General features: G+C 37.8%; 1 protein-coding gene across 8 annotated transcripts in view; it reads left to right on the top strand.

Annotated features, from left to right (window-relative positions):
• LMO7 (LIM domain 7) overlaps positions 1-17,346 on the top strand; it is a 132,865-nt gene that overhangs the window by 95,369 nt on the left and 20,150 nt on the right. For 6 of the 8 annotated variants that reach the window (XM_074859495.1, XM_074859491.1, XM_074859492.1 and 3 more), the window contains 8 exons: positions 889-1,006; positions 2,161-2,303; positions 3,609-4,050; positions 4,820-5,146; positions 8,003-8,117; positions 14,180-14,341; positions 15,720-15,904; positions 16,575-16,635. In XM_074859495.1, the coding sequence (XP_074715596.1) occupies positions 889-1,006; positions 2,161-2,303; positions 3,609-4,050; positions 4,820-5,146; positions 8,003-8,117; positions 14,180-14,341; positions 15,720-15,904; positions 16,575-16,635 (1,553 nt within the window). The remainder of the gene's footprint in view (positions 1-888; positions 1,007-2,160; positions 2,304-3,608; positions 4,051-4,819; positions 5,147-8,002; positions 8,118-14,179; positions 14,342-15,719; positions 15,905-16,574; positions 16,636-17,346) is intronic. The other 2 variants (XM_074859494.1, XM_074859493.1) reach the window with 2 other exon arrangements.

Here is a 17,346-nt window from a genome sequence, read left to right as displayed (position 1 = left end):
CCTAGCTTCCCTTTTATATTACAGCATTGAACCTTGTGATGAAACACCTGCATTTTGCTTCATGTCTCAGAGGCTTGTGGTCAGCACTGAGCAGGAGTCCTGCCTATACCTAAAGTCCTGTTATGTTTATCACTGCAATGTGAAAGCATAAAGGAGAAAATAGCATTGAAGAGAGGGGGAAAAACCATGAAAGGTGAGCTTTGAGGAATTTAGATTAAAGGGAACTAGTGAGTAGGAGTTCATGGAGGAAACTTGTAGCAGTGTTGAAGAAATTAGTGAGAAGATGGCAGTGTTAGCCATCCTGACTTGGATGGAGAGCATCAGGGAAGCTTGGAGAGGAGTAATGTAGGCTACTGAGGCCCATGGCATGTGTCAACTGAGCATTTAGCAGTGAATGACTTTTATCTTTTAGAAACCTGCATCAATAACTGACTTGATTTTATGATGTGTCAAAGGAAGGAAAGAACATGAGGTGATTCTGGGGCTGTTACTGGAGAGAAGTGAAATTTGGACTCAAGGCGGGGGGATGCCTTTTAGGTCAACGAAAAAGGAGCAAGGTCAATAAAGAAAGTAACAAGTTTAAACAGAAGTAGCAGTCAGGTAGGAGGAGCTCAATGTGAATGATCAGCATGGAGCTACTACATAGCTGCTTATTCGCTTAACCTGATTTTATTTGCTCAAATATGCAACTACTGGTTTGAGTGCTGGTGCTGGAGCACATCCCAGCCTTGCTCGTTCAGCTGCCCATGTGTTTCCTGCTGTATTCAAAATAACACTCAAGAGCGTTCAGTTGTACTAATATAAATCTCTCTCTCTCTCTTTCTCAGGTTTCACTTGCATAGATGATAGCTAAGATGTGATAAAGCAAAGTACTCTTTTTGTTTCTAGGAGTAAATCTTTGAATGATGTCAGCGCGGAGGAGCTGCAGTCATTGCGCAAAATCCGTTATGAAGAGCTACAAAGGATAAAAGAACAGTTACAAGAACAAGATCTGAAGTGGCAAGAAGTAAGTACTCCTTTTTACCTCTCCTCATGTGTCCTGCTGGGTGCCACCTACCTTCAGTGTCCCTAGAAAACAGGCTGTGGTGTGTGTGCAGCAATTTATGGGGCTGTCTTCTAAAATGATCATTCTCGTGCAACTACTAGTGGTTTTGGGGATGTCTGTTTAATGCAGAACTGAAATTATTTTAAATATCGTCATAAGTATCTGATTAATGTTTCAGGATAAGACTTGTATATGTTGTAATAAAGCCTTCAGGCTTGATTTCTGTGGACATAAAGAAAAGTCAGGGCACACTTTCATGTGTTATCTGAAATTTGTGAATACATTTTTTGTGAAACAATTGGAATGTCTGAGTATTTGATCTTTTGGGGAAAGGAAGGGAAATAATATTTCCTTGTGCAAATTCTTGAGGCTCCTGTTCCCCAATAATTCTGTCTTAAATCCAGCTTGTAAACTGATGGGGTGGCTTTGCACAGCATCATAAGGTTACCTGAAGACCTTTTATTTTTTATTAAAATCTATGCTTGGCAGTGGTTACCAACAGGAAGCTGAAATTAAGAACAGAGCACCAAGCAAGCAGTTCATAGTTTGTTTAATGCATCTCAGTTCTAATATTCAGTACATCTCTTAACCAAGCTCTGGTATTTTGTGGAGAGTATTACCAGTTCCCATGGTTTTACAGAAATTAAGAAAACATAGAAGTATGTGTTTTAAATTTGAAATGTAAGGTGTGTTTATTTTGAAGCCGATGTATCAAGTCTAACATACTAATGATTTGGAAAAAAAAGTAATATCCCAAACTCCAAAGCTTACAGCAAAGAAATACGGATGACATTTGCATTAGTTTTCAACTATGTGTCATCGGGTGAAGTATTCTAGAATAAAATGGATAATGTCAAGGGGAAAAAAAGGAAGGACAAAACATACACTTTTCTACTTGTGGTGCAATAATTAAATTTGTAAACTTTAACAGGCCTGTAACCCTGACTGAAATACGAGAGCCCCTTTATCATTTAGGGGAAAGGTGCATGAAAATGTGGCCTCAATGCAGACATGCAAGCAGAATCAGGGCAGTAGGTAACACATGATGGGATGCCTCTGTAGATTTACAACATCTTGAGGAAATGTGATTGTATACGTTCATGTTATTCTTGTAGGATTTAGCAAAATGGAAGAATCGTAGAAAGAGCGTCACTTCCGAATTGCAAAAGAAAAAGGAAGAGAGAGAAGAAATAGAAAGGAGAGCCTCTGAGGTTTCTGAAAGGAGTACCAAGTCACTGAAAGAAATGCAGCAGGAGAGGTAATGACCCTAATGGGAGTATTATGTTGAAGAAGTTAAATCTGAGTATTTTTATTCCCTTGAATTCTTGAGCAGCTTTTACTGGCGGTTTGCAATTGATTCTGCAGAGATCTCAACAATTTTAGTTGCAAATTATAGTGTAGAAATCTAGGCAATTGAAGGGCGGAATATGGTCCACTAACACATTGTTTTCACAGAATGTTAAACAGTTTTGCTCTGTAAATGATGTTTTACTTTGCTATCCATAAATAAATGTAAAGTGGATGCAAATACTGACTTCTCAATAAAGAGGTTAAAACAATGGAGTGTTGAACTGGATAATTGCCTTTTTTTATTCTTGGATCTGCTTAACTATTTCTCTTCCCTCTAACACTGCACTTGCTGTTCTTTTAGCCACTGTGGATAAATACAGGCAGAATTTTTATGTATATCACAGAACTGTAAACTTTTACTTTATTTCCCCTGTATCCCCAATTGTTCCTCCGGGTATTTACAGAACAAAATTCTCTCTGAAGAGTAAAAAGTATGAAACGAATAGAGTGGTACCACTTCTCCTGGTTTACAGGTTTTTTAATCTTTTTTGTTTTTTTTTTTAAAAAAAAAAAATGAAGGGAATATGCACATAGCATGTATTCATAAAATAAATTTAAATAACTGTTAAAACAGAATGTTTTGAGTTTCTATATTTTTTTACTTATTTGTGAGGACAAAAATTAGTCTCCTGAATAAAAATATTTATGCTAATTGTATTGAACATCCAGTATTGTCACAATCTTAAAAATTATGTTATAAATATTATCTCCATGGTGGTTGTTCTTTTATGACAAAGGAATGAATAGCAGAAAAAAAAAAAAATAACCTGAGCTTCAGAAAAGCATCTTATTTTGTTATCTAAAGTTTAGTATAGCATTTTCATAGAGAGGAGATATATAACAGAGCTATACAGTTCAGGTAGTGTTATGGGACTACCTTCTTCCCATTCTTTCCTTAATAAAATCTGAATTTCTGAGGATATGTAGCTTGAATAGCTATATAATTTTCTTGGCAGAGAGATTTCTGTCATAGTGACAACCTGATAATGTGACAGTAGTATGCCTGCGTGTTATGGCAGTGTTGGAACGGGAGAGAAGGTAGTTTTAAAAATATATTAAAATACTAATCTTTTTAAATGGTGCCATTCATTTTCATTTACTGGAGATGTGTTTCACGATTTATGCTCTGCATTGAACATCCAGTAGTCGAAAGACTTGGAGCCCAACTGTTTGTCAGGTCATTTTGGTATTTTAACAAGCTCTGTCCCTATAGGGAGAACAGAGACCAAGACTCCTATCGGCAGCGAAAACATGAACACAGATGGACATATTCACTGAATGATGATGTGTTTAGTGAAGAAGCAGCACCTTCCACACGGTCAGCAGCAAAAGATTACCTTTTGGAAGAAGATACCTCCTACAGCACTAAGGACAGCAAAAATGTGTATGCTGCACAACTGCGCAAGGAGAACCTGCTGGAGAGCTCGGCCGCTCATGAAGCTCACACTCCGCCAAAGAGCCTGGCAGAGGAGCAGAGCTCAGCTCTTTTGTCTACCCGCTACTCGATGAATGCTCAAAGTGGGTCAGCTCAGGTTTCAGCTTCTCTCCCGAGAAGTTACCAGAAAACTGATACCTCTAGGTTAACATCTGTGGTTACACCAAGACCTTTTGGTGTCCAGTCAAGAGGAATCTCATCACTTCCACGGTCATTCACGGTAAAATTCCGCTTCATTACTGAAGTTTGTAAATGTTGGCGTCTTTGATATCTAGGGGAACAGTAGAGTTTTAACATTTGTTGTTTCTTTAAAAATTGTATGCTGTTTGAAAGCTGTGTTAATAGAGCAGGCAAGTCTGTCGTGGCTTTAGATGTTTACTCGTGTTTCTGTACTTAAACGCACTCCTAGAAATAAGGCTGATAAAAGATTATTCTACCAAATACATTTTATTACTTGTAGTAAGTCGCCTTAGTATTCCTTATCAAAAAACCTGCCTTCGTCAAATGTAATTGTCTGAAGCTAAGTTAACATAATTAAGTGCTAAAGACAAATTTTTCAGGTTGTTTGCTCTGCTCTGCTTTGTTGAAATTGAAATCTTATGCTAGCCTAAAATTTGCCTGCTCAGTAATGCTCAGTAAAGCACTGAAACACAGAAATTGATTCCCCACCCCAATCACTATGTTGATTTTCATAGCTTTCTCCTAAATCCCTATTTGTCTCAATTTAAAAAGAAAAAAGTAAGAATGCAGATCATTCTAAGTAGATGACTTTAGCAAGTTTATCTTAAAAAGTCTGGGCTATTTAGTCTGCAAGCACTTCAAGAGAAAAAGATATGTTGCTCTTCTTTAAAGTGGGCAATTAGTAATGGGTACAGTAATCAGAATTTGCATGAAAAGGAGAGGGTTTTTTATTAAATACTTAGATTGCTGAAAGATTAGAGACTTTTTTTTAAAGCACATATTTACCAAACTCTCTTTTTTTGTCCTAGATGGATGATGCCCAGAAATACAACGGAGAAGTAGAAAAAGCTAAAAGAATTCAAACTTTGTTCACTAGCAGTTCATTTTCACAACCAGACTCCGCACACCCTCTTTCTGCTAGTGCATTCAGAAGCAGAGGTGAGGAGGAGGAGGAGGAAAAAGAAAGTGTTCAGTCAACACCTCCTTCTAGTTTGGCATTACCTGTAAAATCCCAAGACCAAGATATTGGCAGCAGTATTCTTAAACCAGAGTATTGCTCTCCTTCTGATTCTCTTTCACTTGCATCTTCTGCAGAAAATGTGAGTCTGCCAGAGCCTGAGGATTCAAAATCCCTGGTAAGTGTGGAAATAATGTGATTACTTAGTGTAACTGAATGTTACAGCAGAGTAAAAGAAAAAATAAATAAAATTACATCTAATGGAAGTATTTTTTGGTAGTAAGAGAACAGCTCAGAGAACTACTATTTCCTTTGATTTAATTCAAGGGAAAGAGAATATTTGGGAAGAAAATGATTGGTTCTTTTGCTGCATTTTTACCATACCCTTTATATGTCCTGTGCTTAATTTTATTTCTCATTCTAATTCAAAATAGATGTTCTAAATGTTGTTTGATTTTTGCAAAGTTTTTGTTATTCTCTAAATTAGCACATCATGTGCACAATCAGGTATGTCAGTTAGATGAATGATCTGAGCTGCTGTAGCATTCATTTGCACTTTTAAACTGGTGGTGGAAAATAAAGATCAGCTTTTCAAAGGCCAGCCTTACACGTAAGTATCATACTAACCTTTTTTCCATCTGTTGTGGCTTGAGCCCCCCCCTTTTTTTTAAATAGTAATTTACTTGAAATTAACCTAATTAATGTTCACTTTAATGAATTTTAAAGCAAATCACCATCTCTGTGTATGTGCATATCCAAAAGTTGGGTCTTTCAGTGTTTTTTGGAATATGTATCTTCAAGTGCTGTTTCCTCCAACTGATCGTATGTTTCACATATGAAAAATGCCCTAAAAAAAGCAATAGCTTTAATTGTTGATACCTTTCTGTAATATCTAATGAGGTGGTTCATACCCCTTGACAGATTAGAGATGAATTCTTTGCATTCCTGGTGCTGCTGTAAGTTAGTTGTGCCAGTTGCTTGGGTGAGGATCGTAAGACCTTGGATGCTGATTTATGGAATCACTTCCCACACCAGCTTTTTATAAATTCAGTCACTTTGAATCATTCTTCTTCCTAATCACTTGTGGAAAAGGAACACATTTCAGTTTAATACTCCTGACACCTCTTGGCCATTGCAATTAAATTATCATAATTTTTTGAAACTTTGATTGTTGTGTAAGGAAAAAGATTATGATTTTTTTTTTTCCTGTGTTGTAGTAAAAAGAGGGAGAGGAATTGCTGTTCTAATCAGTGAGAACATAGGTTAGATATGGTTTTTTTGTATCACTTTAAGCCAAATCAGAACAAAATGTACTAGATCCATATTTTTTTTTCCTGACATTAGTCACAAGATTATAAATTGTCCTTTCTGCAAATGAGTAATGTGGGGGTTTTAAATCAAATTTTTTAAAAAAAATTTTTAAAAAAAGCTTGTGTTGTGCCTCCAACAAGCTATAACTTAAGGAATGCAAGTTCCATTTGGCATGTTTGTAAATCATTGCCAGAGTTGAGAGATTGATATAGTTCACTAGTCATCAGGGCAATAACACCAGGTTTGTGGAGTACTAAATGTTTTGGAGATGACCTGTCCAAATGATGAAGTTCAGTGTACAAAGTTGCATTACTCCTCTGACAAGAGGTAGGTTTGAAGAAGAGCCAGGTTGAGATGGTGGAAATAAAAATAACAACAGTAATTTCCAGGGAAAAAGCTTTATATGTGTTCTAGCCCAGTGTGCTAACCTGTCTATTTAATGTACTGTTACTCACCTAAGGACTTGGGTTTAATAGAAAAAGAAGTCTGTTTCTGTATGGGAGCATTGCAAGCTAGTAGCCATATTTTGAGGAAAGGACTTAATTTCTACCCTGGGCTATTACTGAGAGTGTTTTGCTGGGAACATTCCTGTAACACAACGCAAAACCTCAGGACGTTGCCTTGCAACCTTGTTCTCTTCTGCACCCAGCTCTGTGCAGTGCTCCCTGCAGCTAGCTGCCTGTTGTCTCCTGCCAGCATAGAAGCTTTGGGGAATTGGCTTAGATACCTAGACTTTTAAATATTTTAAGTTAGGGAAAATGAATCCCACCCTTCAGGAAGGCTGGTTCACTAGGCAATTATAGGTGTATATTTAATGCATGCATATAAGCATGTGGGATCTCCTTCATGCATGCATTGCTGGAATATATCTATTTTAACAGTGTTTGACAGAAAAAGTTTAAAACATTATTTTTTTCCCTTTTATAGCAATGCCAGTTCCACAATAATGAAGTGAAAAACATGCATTTGGGCATTTTAATTGGTTTTTAATGAGTCCATATTAAAATGTTAATGTATGCAACACATGTTCCTAATATATTGTGGGATTGAAAGCATGTGTTCCAGAATGTTTTCCCAATCAAATATTTCTGCAGTTTAAAATAGTAATGGTGGGTTTTCATTCAGATTTTGAAAGCATTTTGAAAGTCCACTAGAATGGAAGATCTGGGTTCTAGCTAATTCTGGGGTTAGTTTTATTATCTAAGGCCTCCAAAATTAAAAAGATGATTGTTCACCCAAGTAAATCCAGTTGCAGCATTGAGCTTAAAGGAAACTGATGATGGCTATGGTAGGATGCGCAAGAAAATAATATGATGGATTACTGTTTTCTAGCTTTTTCACATCTCTATTTGGCTGATGCTTTCTCAGGAGGCAGCGCATTCTACAAATTGACAAGACTATCTATAAAGACCCATTTAGGGTTTAAGTTTCCTCAAATTTGTTGTATTTTGTAGCATCATGTTAGGAAACATTTAAAATAAGATAAATGCACAGCTAAATATATGTGTACAGAAAATACAAATGTAAACTGAAAACGTACCTGTTTGAATAAAAACCAGGTTAGTTACTTAACTGCCTTCAATGCTGTTTCCTTTGTCTATGATGCTAATAATAGATGATTAAAGTGCACACTGTGAGCAGCCTCACTTATTTAGAGGATAAACTTTCCCTCATTTAGATTCCTGTGATACCAGATACTGCAGTGTCATGTTTTATTTTTCAGGAACAGTACAGTGAAATGAGAATCAGTATAAACCAGAGACCTGGCCACAGTCGCAGCTTTGGGTTTACAACAAATTGGAGTTCTTCAGGGGCCTTTGTACAGACAGTTGAAGAAGGTAAATGTGTACTAACTGTATAATTTGTTGTTCTTGTGTTTAGTTAGAGGCTTCTTAATTAAGGCATTTGCTGTTAAGAATGTTGCAATTATTTAAAAAACTCAGGTGGAGCTTTGAAAAAATCAATATTTAGTTTGCTAATTTATTTCTGTGAAACCTCATCTCTTGAAATGGGTTAAATTTAGAAATACCAAAAAATGCATTTTCCTAATCGAGGCCATTTCTATAACAACTGAAAAGGCATAAATGTGATCATTCAAATATTCACCAAGCCCCTTACAGAACAGTAATAAGGGGCACATACAGTCTTTTAATATCCAGATTGTTCTTTTCAGCTAAGTTTAAAATGTTTAATTTCGTTTGGTTTGTAAACATATGTGGAGGAAACTTAGAAGTTAATATATTTATTTTCATTTTGCTTTTCTTAGTTATGTTGAATTTTAGAGACAGTTAATATTTTTTAGCAGTTGCAACTTCTAAATTGATTTCCAGTGCAGTTTTTTTCAGATGTGTTAATACTGAGGAAAAACAATCATTTTTGTCTTGAAATGAAGTGTACATAAAGTTTATTTCTAAGCTTTGTAGTCTTCTGCAGAGAACAATCTCAGTTTTTTTAATTAATAAAACACAACAAAACACAACAAAAACCCAAGGAAATCACGTGTAAGGCTTGTTTTCTGAACAGTGATCTTTCCCATTTCCAGTAATACTTCAGGATATTTAATTGTGCTCTTTCTTCCAGCTAACACAAGATCATCCTGAGAAAGGAGAAATATCTAGAAACATCTGGTTTAGTTAGCCCTTCATTATGCTTTCCAGGGAGGGAAAAAATACCATTTAACAGTACTTACTGAACAGCCTTTATTTTTTTTTCCTTTTCATTTCAAAGTCAATTTTTAGACCTCTCTTTACTATAGCTGGGTACTTCTCATAATTAGATTGTAACCATTAATAATCACTTTACATGAAGAATAACTTTCCATTTACTTTCTCTGCTGTTAGACTTACGGTTTAATTTTGTTATTTGGGGAGGCAGAGGACTGTTTCTTTGTGCTGCCAGATGTGACTGAGAAATGTGAGGGTAGTGAATGTTCCTGCTGGTCATTCACAAAGGTCCAAATGAGCTTTATCCCCAGCTCTGTAGGTAAGGAGAAGATGAAGGTCTTGTGGCTGTTATCTTGGTTATGCATTATTAGCATTCTCGCAAGGAGGGCACAAAGTATAAATGTTGAATGGAGCATGGACTGCATCTTGGTAGGGGCTTTGGAAGGGACCTTGGAAGTTCACCTAGAGCAAACCCCTGCTCAAAAAAATATCAAGGCTTAATTCAGACTAGGTTGCCTAAGGCCTTACCCAAGTGGGTCTGAAACCTTCCAGGGATGGAGACTGCACAGCCTCTCTAGGCAGTGTGCTCCAATGGATAATTACCCTTGCAGAGAAAATTTTTCCTGTATATCTAGTCAGACCATCCTTTGTCTCAGTTTTGTGGGGTTTGACTAAGCCCCACACAGCTGCTTACTCACTCCCCCCAGTGGGATGGGGGAGAGAATCGAAAGGGTGAAAGTGAGAAAACTCGTGGGTTGAGATAAAGACAGTTTAACAGGTAAAGCAAAAACTGCACACACAAGCAAAGCAAAACAAGGAATTCATTCATTACTTCCCATTGGCAGGCAGGTGTTCAGCCATCTCCAGGAAAGCAGGGCTCCATCATGTCTAACGGTTACTTGGGAAGACAAACGCCATCACTGTGAACTTCCCTCCCTTCCTCCTTCTTCCCCCAGCTTTACAAGCTGAGTCTGATGTCATATGGTGTGGGATATCCCTTTGGTCAGTTGGAGTCATCTGTCCCACCTGTGTCTCCTCCCAACTTCTTGCGCACCCCCAGCCTACTCACTGGTGGGGTGGTGTAAGCGGCAAAGGCGGTGACTCTGTGTAAGCACTGCTCAGCAGTAACAAAAACATCCCTGTATTATCAACACTGTTTCCAGCACCAATCCAAAACATAGCCCATGCCAGCTACTATGAAGAAAATTAACTCTACCCGAGCCAAAACCAGCACAGTTTATAACCACTGTGCTGTGTTCTTCTGTCATGAATTTCAATAAAGAGCAGGCTTTTCTTTCTCAGTGACCTTGCTGTAGGTACTGGGGTTCGGGGTACTGCTGTTAGGTCCCCCTGCGGCCTCTCTTCTCCAGGCTGAACAAGCCTTGTTCTTCATAGGGCAAGTGTTCCAGCCTTGACAATCCCAATGGCCTCCTGTGAACTTGTCCCAGTTTATTGCTGTCTCTTTTATAGTGGGACACCAAAGCTGGATGTAGTATTGTCGATGTAGCATAACAAGTGCTGAGTGGTTGAGTGAATGAGATAGTCACTTCCCTTTATATACTGGTCAGGGATTCATATGGCCCTGGGTATTGATAGTCCCATCACTGCCAGGGCCTGCTGCTGCCTCATATTCATCCAAGAGTCCACTAGGACTTCTCCAGCCCGTCAGCCCCCAAGCTGTACCCTCATTGGGGTTAGTCCATCTCAGGAGCAGGGCTCTCTATTTGGCTGTGCTGAATGTCAGGTTCCTGCTCTGAATGGCAGCCCTGCCCTCCAGCATGTCAGCTACCCGCTCCCTTTTTGCATGGTTTGCAAACTTGGTGAGGGTGTGTTTCATGTCCTCCTCTTCCTGGTTATTGGTGAACATGTTAGAGAGGACAGGTCCCAGGATACACCTCTGGGGAGCTCCATTTGTAAGCAGCCTCCAGGCTGAATGTGATCCATTAACTGCTACCCATTGAGCCTGACAGCCCAGCCAATTTTTCACCCAACCCAGGTCGTTCTGCCCATCCCAACTTTGATAACAGGATACTGAGGAAGATCATGTCAAAAGCTTTTATTAAAGACAAGGTGGATGGTATCCACCACTCTCCCTTCATCCACTGAACTAGTCATTTCATCACTGAAGATAACCAGGTTGATCAAGCGTGATTTAGGCTTGGCAAATCCATACCAACTGTTCCCAGTCACCTTTTTCTCTTTCATGAGCCCAGAAATATAGCTTTCAGGAAGACTTTCTCTGATTATCTTGACATACTTGTCATCCTAACTAGCTAGATGATTTTCTTCAGGTGATAACTTGCATTTATCTTTCTGCCACTTACAAATGATTCTGTATTCTACATATGCTTTTCCTTCAGAAAATAGTTAAGAAAACTACTTGGCAAGCAAAATTAACTTCTTATTAAGCTTTTTGAGAACACTTATAAGAGTTAAGCTTGTAACACATGTTTTGTTGAGGCCCATTTACTATGTATAAAAGAAGATAATGCTCATTTTTACTGGAATTTTCAACCTTTATGGCAAAAATAGGTAAACTGAAAGCCTTGAAGCTATTAATCTCAACACTGTTCTGCCAGCTTCTCCACTGCTGTATAATCATTATTGTTTCAGTCCTTTCACTTTCACCCACCCTATTTGCAATCATTTTTTTGAGATGGTGTTGATGTAGAAGTGCACAGCTCTGTGGTTAAATGCTTACAGGCATGTAGGACAAAGTAAATTTGACCCACTTCCTTTAAGTTTTAGGGTTTTTTGTGTGATTGATCTAGTATTTATCTGTTGTAATAACAACAGATGGAGCTAGGTTAGAGATAACTAAATACGTATGGAAAATGAGTATTTGTTTGGTTTTGTTTTCATTGGGGGTTAGTAAGAAAGAAAAATCTTTTATCTTCAGGGAAACTTATGGAAAACAGAAATACATGTTTTATGTAATGTAACCTAAATCATCTACAGGGGTATAAAGAAATTACAAATAAATTCTATAGTCTTGGAGGAGCTGGACAGAGAAAGACAACTGGTACAATACAATTCTCAGCACCTGAATTGCCAGCTAATCTCTGTAGGCTTCTCTGGAGGTGAATCAGAGCAGAAGCCCAGTATAGGAGCTCTGGTTTGCACTCTTGAGAAGCCCTTCTATTCTCAGACTGTTAGAGGCAGTAGAGGAAGAGCAACTGACAAAGTTATGTGCTAAGAATTGAGTGATGTGAGTTGTCCTGTCTGTGGTAGGTCTACACATGCAGTCTAGAGACTGCTGCTATTCATTCAAACCTGTATGGTTGGGATATGGTCTGGATTTGTTTTTCTGGTGATATTATAGGAGGAACCGTGCAATCTTAAGTTCCCTTCCTTTCGTGAAACCTAAATTGGTAACCCACTTTTTCCCTCATGTAACTGAACTGAGGTATATTGTTCTTACCTCTGAGCTGGGTCTCATCCCAGTCAAATTATCTGAGTAAAACGAACATCAACTTTTTTCTTTCTTAGGGCTTGTTCTGTCACAACAGAGAAATAATCAGTTCTGATGACTCTCCTTGAGCCCAAAGCATTCTCTATACCATGAGCATAAATTTCAGTATACATGTGGTCAAACTATATGGTACTAAAGATATTAAATTCTGATTTCAGAATTTAGTTTCAAATGTTGTATGATGTTGTTGAAGATAGTAACTTCAGTGGTAGTATCTTCAATAGTATCCTTAAAAGTACCTTCAGTTAATAGATTTGACAATCTATTAATTCTTTAACATCTTGGCTCTAAGGAGATGCACTTTTTTCCAGTTTAACTGTTGCCTGTGTTTTCTTCCTCCAAATGAAAACTCTACATTTTCTTCTATAATATTGTTTAAAAGTAACTAGTATATTTTGAAAATTTTACTGATAGCTGCTAATGGAATTTTTAGTCTATAAGAAGAATGCAGAAAAACATAATATGGAGCTATGCTTTTCCAACATAGAAGTTAGTGGTGGGTGTTTTTTGTGAACTATGATGGATCACTGGTCGGTGCAGTATTACGAAGCATAGTATTTCTTAATTTCTTAACTTCTTCAGGTGCCAGGAATATTAAAAGCTATCTGAATCCCTTAGTGGGTGATCCAGACTTCCAGCAGCATTTTACTAGTGTGTCAGAAGAAGGTCAGAATGAAGCATACAGTGTCTAAACTCTTCTGTCATGCTTGTCCACATTTGTTTCTGATAATGTAATTAACATTGGTTTTGGTATATTTTAAACAAGATGTGTGGATTTCACTACTTACTTTGGAAAACATTCCTATCGTGTAATTAAGATTTGTTTTATTTTATTAACATGAGGATTTATTGTGCAGTCTTTAACCACATTTTCACTTAGCTTTTCCATTTTCTATTGCGCTAAGGGAATAATTGTTAATGGAAGAACCATTCAGATGTAATTAATAAAATCTAACTTAGGGAAGACTGAGTTTCTCAGCTCATCCATTTTCTGAATTAAACAGAAACAAGTTTATTAACTGGTCCCATATGTTCTCTGTCCTTAGGCTAGTGGGAGCGCCTGCCAGTGTTTAGTGGTAGATGAAAGAATATAAAGTGCAGCCTGTTTTGCAAAGTATCAGTAGAATTCAAAGTCCAAGCTGCAATAAAATTTGCTTTTAATTGACAAAGTAGAATCCAGAGAATTCTAATGGGACAGCACCCAGCAATATATTGAGTCCAGTTACCAGTCAATTCAGAGCTAACAAACTATTTTAGCGAAAGTAATAAAGCAGCGTGTCCTTGTCAGTAGAGCCCAGAAAATGTAAATAAGAATATGAGAAAGGCAGCTTCTATTGGAATTAAGGAGGTGGAGGCTGGGTTTTTTGGTGCAAATAAGAGGATTACCCAAACATTGGCTGAATTTCAGTTAATTGTTGGCTACAGACACTCTGCCACTCTGTCTCTTGCTCTATCTCTCTCCCAGATGATAAAGGTGAGTTAGTCAAGGCAGGGATGGGCCCAGAAGCTGTTTAGTAAATGGGCTAGCCAGTATGTGAACACTTGCAAGTCCAAAAGACTGATGTCCTTTGTAATTTTCATAAGTTTCAAATTGAAACACTACTTTGATACTGAGTTTACATTCATGGTGCAGTAGAGTTTTTAAAGACTTTGGGAATATCCACCAAGAAACATTTCTTTGGGGGAAAAAAAAATTAATCATAATTGTGGTAAAAAAATAATTGTGAATGGAGACATAAATTTATGTTTCTTCTGTTTTCTACAGGTAGCCCTGCAGCACTTTGTCAGCTGCATGTAGATGATGAGATCATTGCTATCAATGGCACAAAGGTTTCACGTATGGACTATAGTCAGTGGGAAGAAGCCATCAGCCGAGCACTAGAAACTGGAAACCTGGTCATGGATGTCAGACGATATGGAAAGAATGGTGAGTTGTTTTGTTGGGCAGATACAGTATGCTCTGTAAGGCAAATAAGCTTTGTCTCTGCTGTACCTGACAGCTGAGTCCTTATTACCCTTACAGTAGTAATACATATCTAAGCTAAAGTAGTTTGCTAGCATGTTTGTTGCATTTTAACACAACTTGGCTTTTTTTTTAACTACTTGTGCATTAGAAATGTCTTGACAAGCAAATCTACAAAGCATTGAACTACTGACCTCTCTTGTGCTCTGTCCTGTTTCCGAGAGGCTGCACAAGTAAAAAAGTGTGCAACCACCACACAAGGGAATATAACATTTCCTTTCCTGCCATGCCACAAAAACGAAGAGGGACTGGTCTCTAGTGGATATTAATTTTTAGAGCCTCTCTCCTTCAGCAGCTCCTCTTTTCATCAGGGGAGGAGGATCTTGTGTCCCTTTTTTCAGGAAGTGTTTTGGGTGGCGTATGAGCTTGTGGGTGATGTAGCACCTCTGTGCTATGATTCTGACCATTGACTCAAATATTGTGATGCTGTAATCCCTTCAGAATGGTACTAGTCATTCTCACTAGTGAGGGTTTCCATCCTGACCGAAGCCCTTGTAGCATCTCTAGACTTGCCATGGGTATGGTCAGGATACTCTTTTGAAGTCCCAGAAGAATTTTTCCAGAGTTGTAAGTGTGACCAATGACTTCTCTCACATTATAAAGAAAAACCATTCTTTTAGTGGGAAGCTAGGTAGAATAAGTTGCCAGCAAGTGGGGGGAAAAAATAGTGGTGTGGGGAAGAGGCAGAAAACAAATCACAACTTATACAGGGTCTAGCACAAATAAAGAGTGAAATTAGTGGAGAACTTCTCATTGAATAAATTTTAGGGAGTTGGGAGAAATTATGGAGTTTGAGTGCGGATAATGATTTATCTTCACCTCATCAGTTTCACTAGTTCAGTTTAGACTGCCTTTTTTTTTGCCCTCTGTGTGTTTCCTGAGGAGCACAGCTGTGAAAATGACACTTCCCTGGATAGTGTATGAGTCAAACTGTACCTTCTGTGAGTAAAGCTCAGAGAATTTTCTTGATCCTTACTAATGCTAATGAAATAGATTCCAATGAATACTAATTACTCTGTAATGTTAAGCTGCTATAAGACCATGTTAGCAAAACATCTGGTAAACTTTTACCTGGCTTATGACTAACACTTGCATTTTTGGGGAAGGCGGTCTGCTCATAAAAGCCCTTTTTCCTGTCTTCACAAATTCCACCTGATTTGTGTCTCTCCCTCTTCTGTTATGTGTTTTATTTGTGTTATTTTAATGTTTTCTCATTAACTCTTGTTCTGTTCTTTGACATTACTGTCTACATTAATTTCTTGATCCTCCACATACCAAAAAGACTGGGGCAAAGACCAGCCTTCCCTGCCACATGTAAGGCATAAAATCCTCAATCTCACCAGTATGGCTACCAACATTATAGGTACATCCGAAAATAAATGGATTGATGCAACTTCTGGAGAACACGTTTCAAGTGTTTCCACCATATCAACAAAAAGAGATTTCTCCACCAGCCTTCGAAGTTCTGTGAGTATGTTTTTGAAGGGTCATGGGATCTGGGGGGAGGAAGAAAGTAAAAATTTAATGCCTTGATAGGGGGAGGATGGAGAAAAGACCTTGCAAATCTTATTTTTACTTGTATTGCTTAAGGAATATAGAGGATACTGCAAATACAGAGATGTAGCTATGTACTTATTAAGGTAAATAAGATGTTTTAAAGGCTTGCTACTGTCCGTTCATGAGTGGACACTGCTAAGTGATAAGTATTAAAATATTTGCAGACAGTGTTTTAACAAAAATGTATAGAGTCTTTATTCTTTAGAAGAGGCTTTTACCTCCATTATTAGAGTAATTAAAGTTGCAGTCCGAAAGAACAAGCATATATGCTTCCAAATTACTTGCAAATAGCACCCTGCCTGCCAAGGAGCCGAAGTAGGAAGATCTTGGGCTTCTGGCATTTTTTTTCAAACTAACAGGTTTTATTTCAGTCACCAATTCACAACTGGTTATTGATCCCTTCAAATGCCTGCAGTTGTTCTATCATACAATACACTCAGGAAATTTTAGATAGTTTCGTATTTCTGTGGAAAGTGTTCTGGAGTGTTTCATGATATACAGTTCCTGTCAGGGATGACATATAATTGGATAAACTTCCACAAATCTAATGAACTAAGACCTATATTTCTTATATTTTCAGGATACAGAAACAAAATTGATAAATGGAATGCAAGGAGATCTTGGCTCTAACGAACAAAGAGGTAAAACACTGTTGATTTTCATCCACTAATTGTGTGGGTTTGGAACAAGCACGAACACTAAACCTGTAATCATCGCAAGCTTTATGCAGTGGGCGCAGCGAGACCTTAATGAACTGAAAACTAGACAGGTATCACAGAGATCTAGTTGCATCCAAACTGGGTGTAGTTAGCTTCCGTGACATGCTAGGCGGTGACAAACCCCCCAGTGTCTGCATTAGTGGTTGTAAATTTACTGTGTGGTAGGGATGAAAGAGAAGGAGAAGACACACAGTTTACTGTAATTGCTACTGCACTGTGTGGAGACTGAGTATTGATTTATTTCATTGCCCAGGAAGAGTGTAAAGAGTCTTCAACTTCTTGGGTTTTTTCCTCTATTTCAGTTGTCAAGTTTTGTGGGTAATGGTTGTTTTATGTTTATTATTTTACTTTTATTCGTGGAGAACAATATTTTTGATTCGGGTATGAATAATAATTACTTATGATGCTCTGAACAGTTATAGCCTTACTTGTTGACAGTGAGAGAAACCAGGTATGTACATTTCCTAATGAAACAATAATCCTTAACTGGAAACTTGGTATTTGAAAGCACATGGTGATTTATAAAAGAGTTTCCCCAAAAGATCAGTTGCCCTCTGGAGATGCCTTTCTGACCTTAAATGGTGATTAGACTCCTCAATCCAGTTATTTGTCATCTCAGTTGAGGAGGCTTGA

This window comes from Strix uralensis, chromosome 2, assembly GCF_047716275.1.
Source record: "Strix uralensis isolate ZFMK-TIS-50842 chromosome 2, bStrUra1, whole genome shotgun sequence".
In the NCBI taxonomy this organism is placed as follows: domain Eukaryota; kingdom Metazoa; phylum Chordata; class Aves; order Strigiformes; family Strigidae; genus Strix; species Strix uralensis.
Note: the sequence above shows the minus strand (reverse complement) of the source record. Positions and strands in the feature narration are given on the sequence as shown.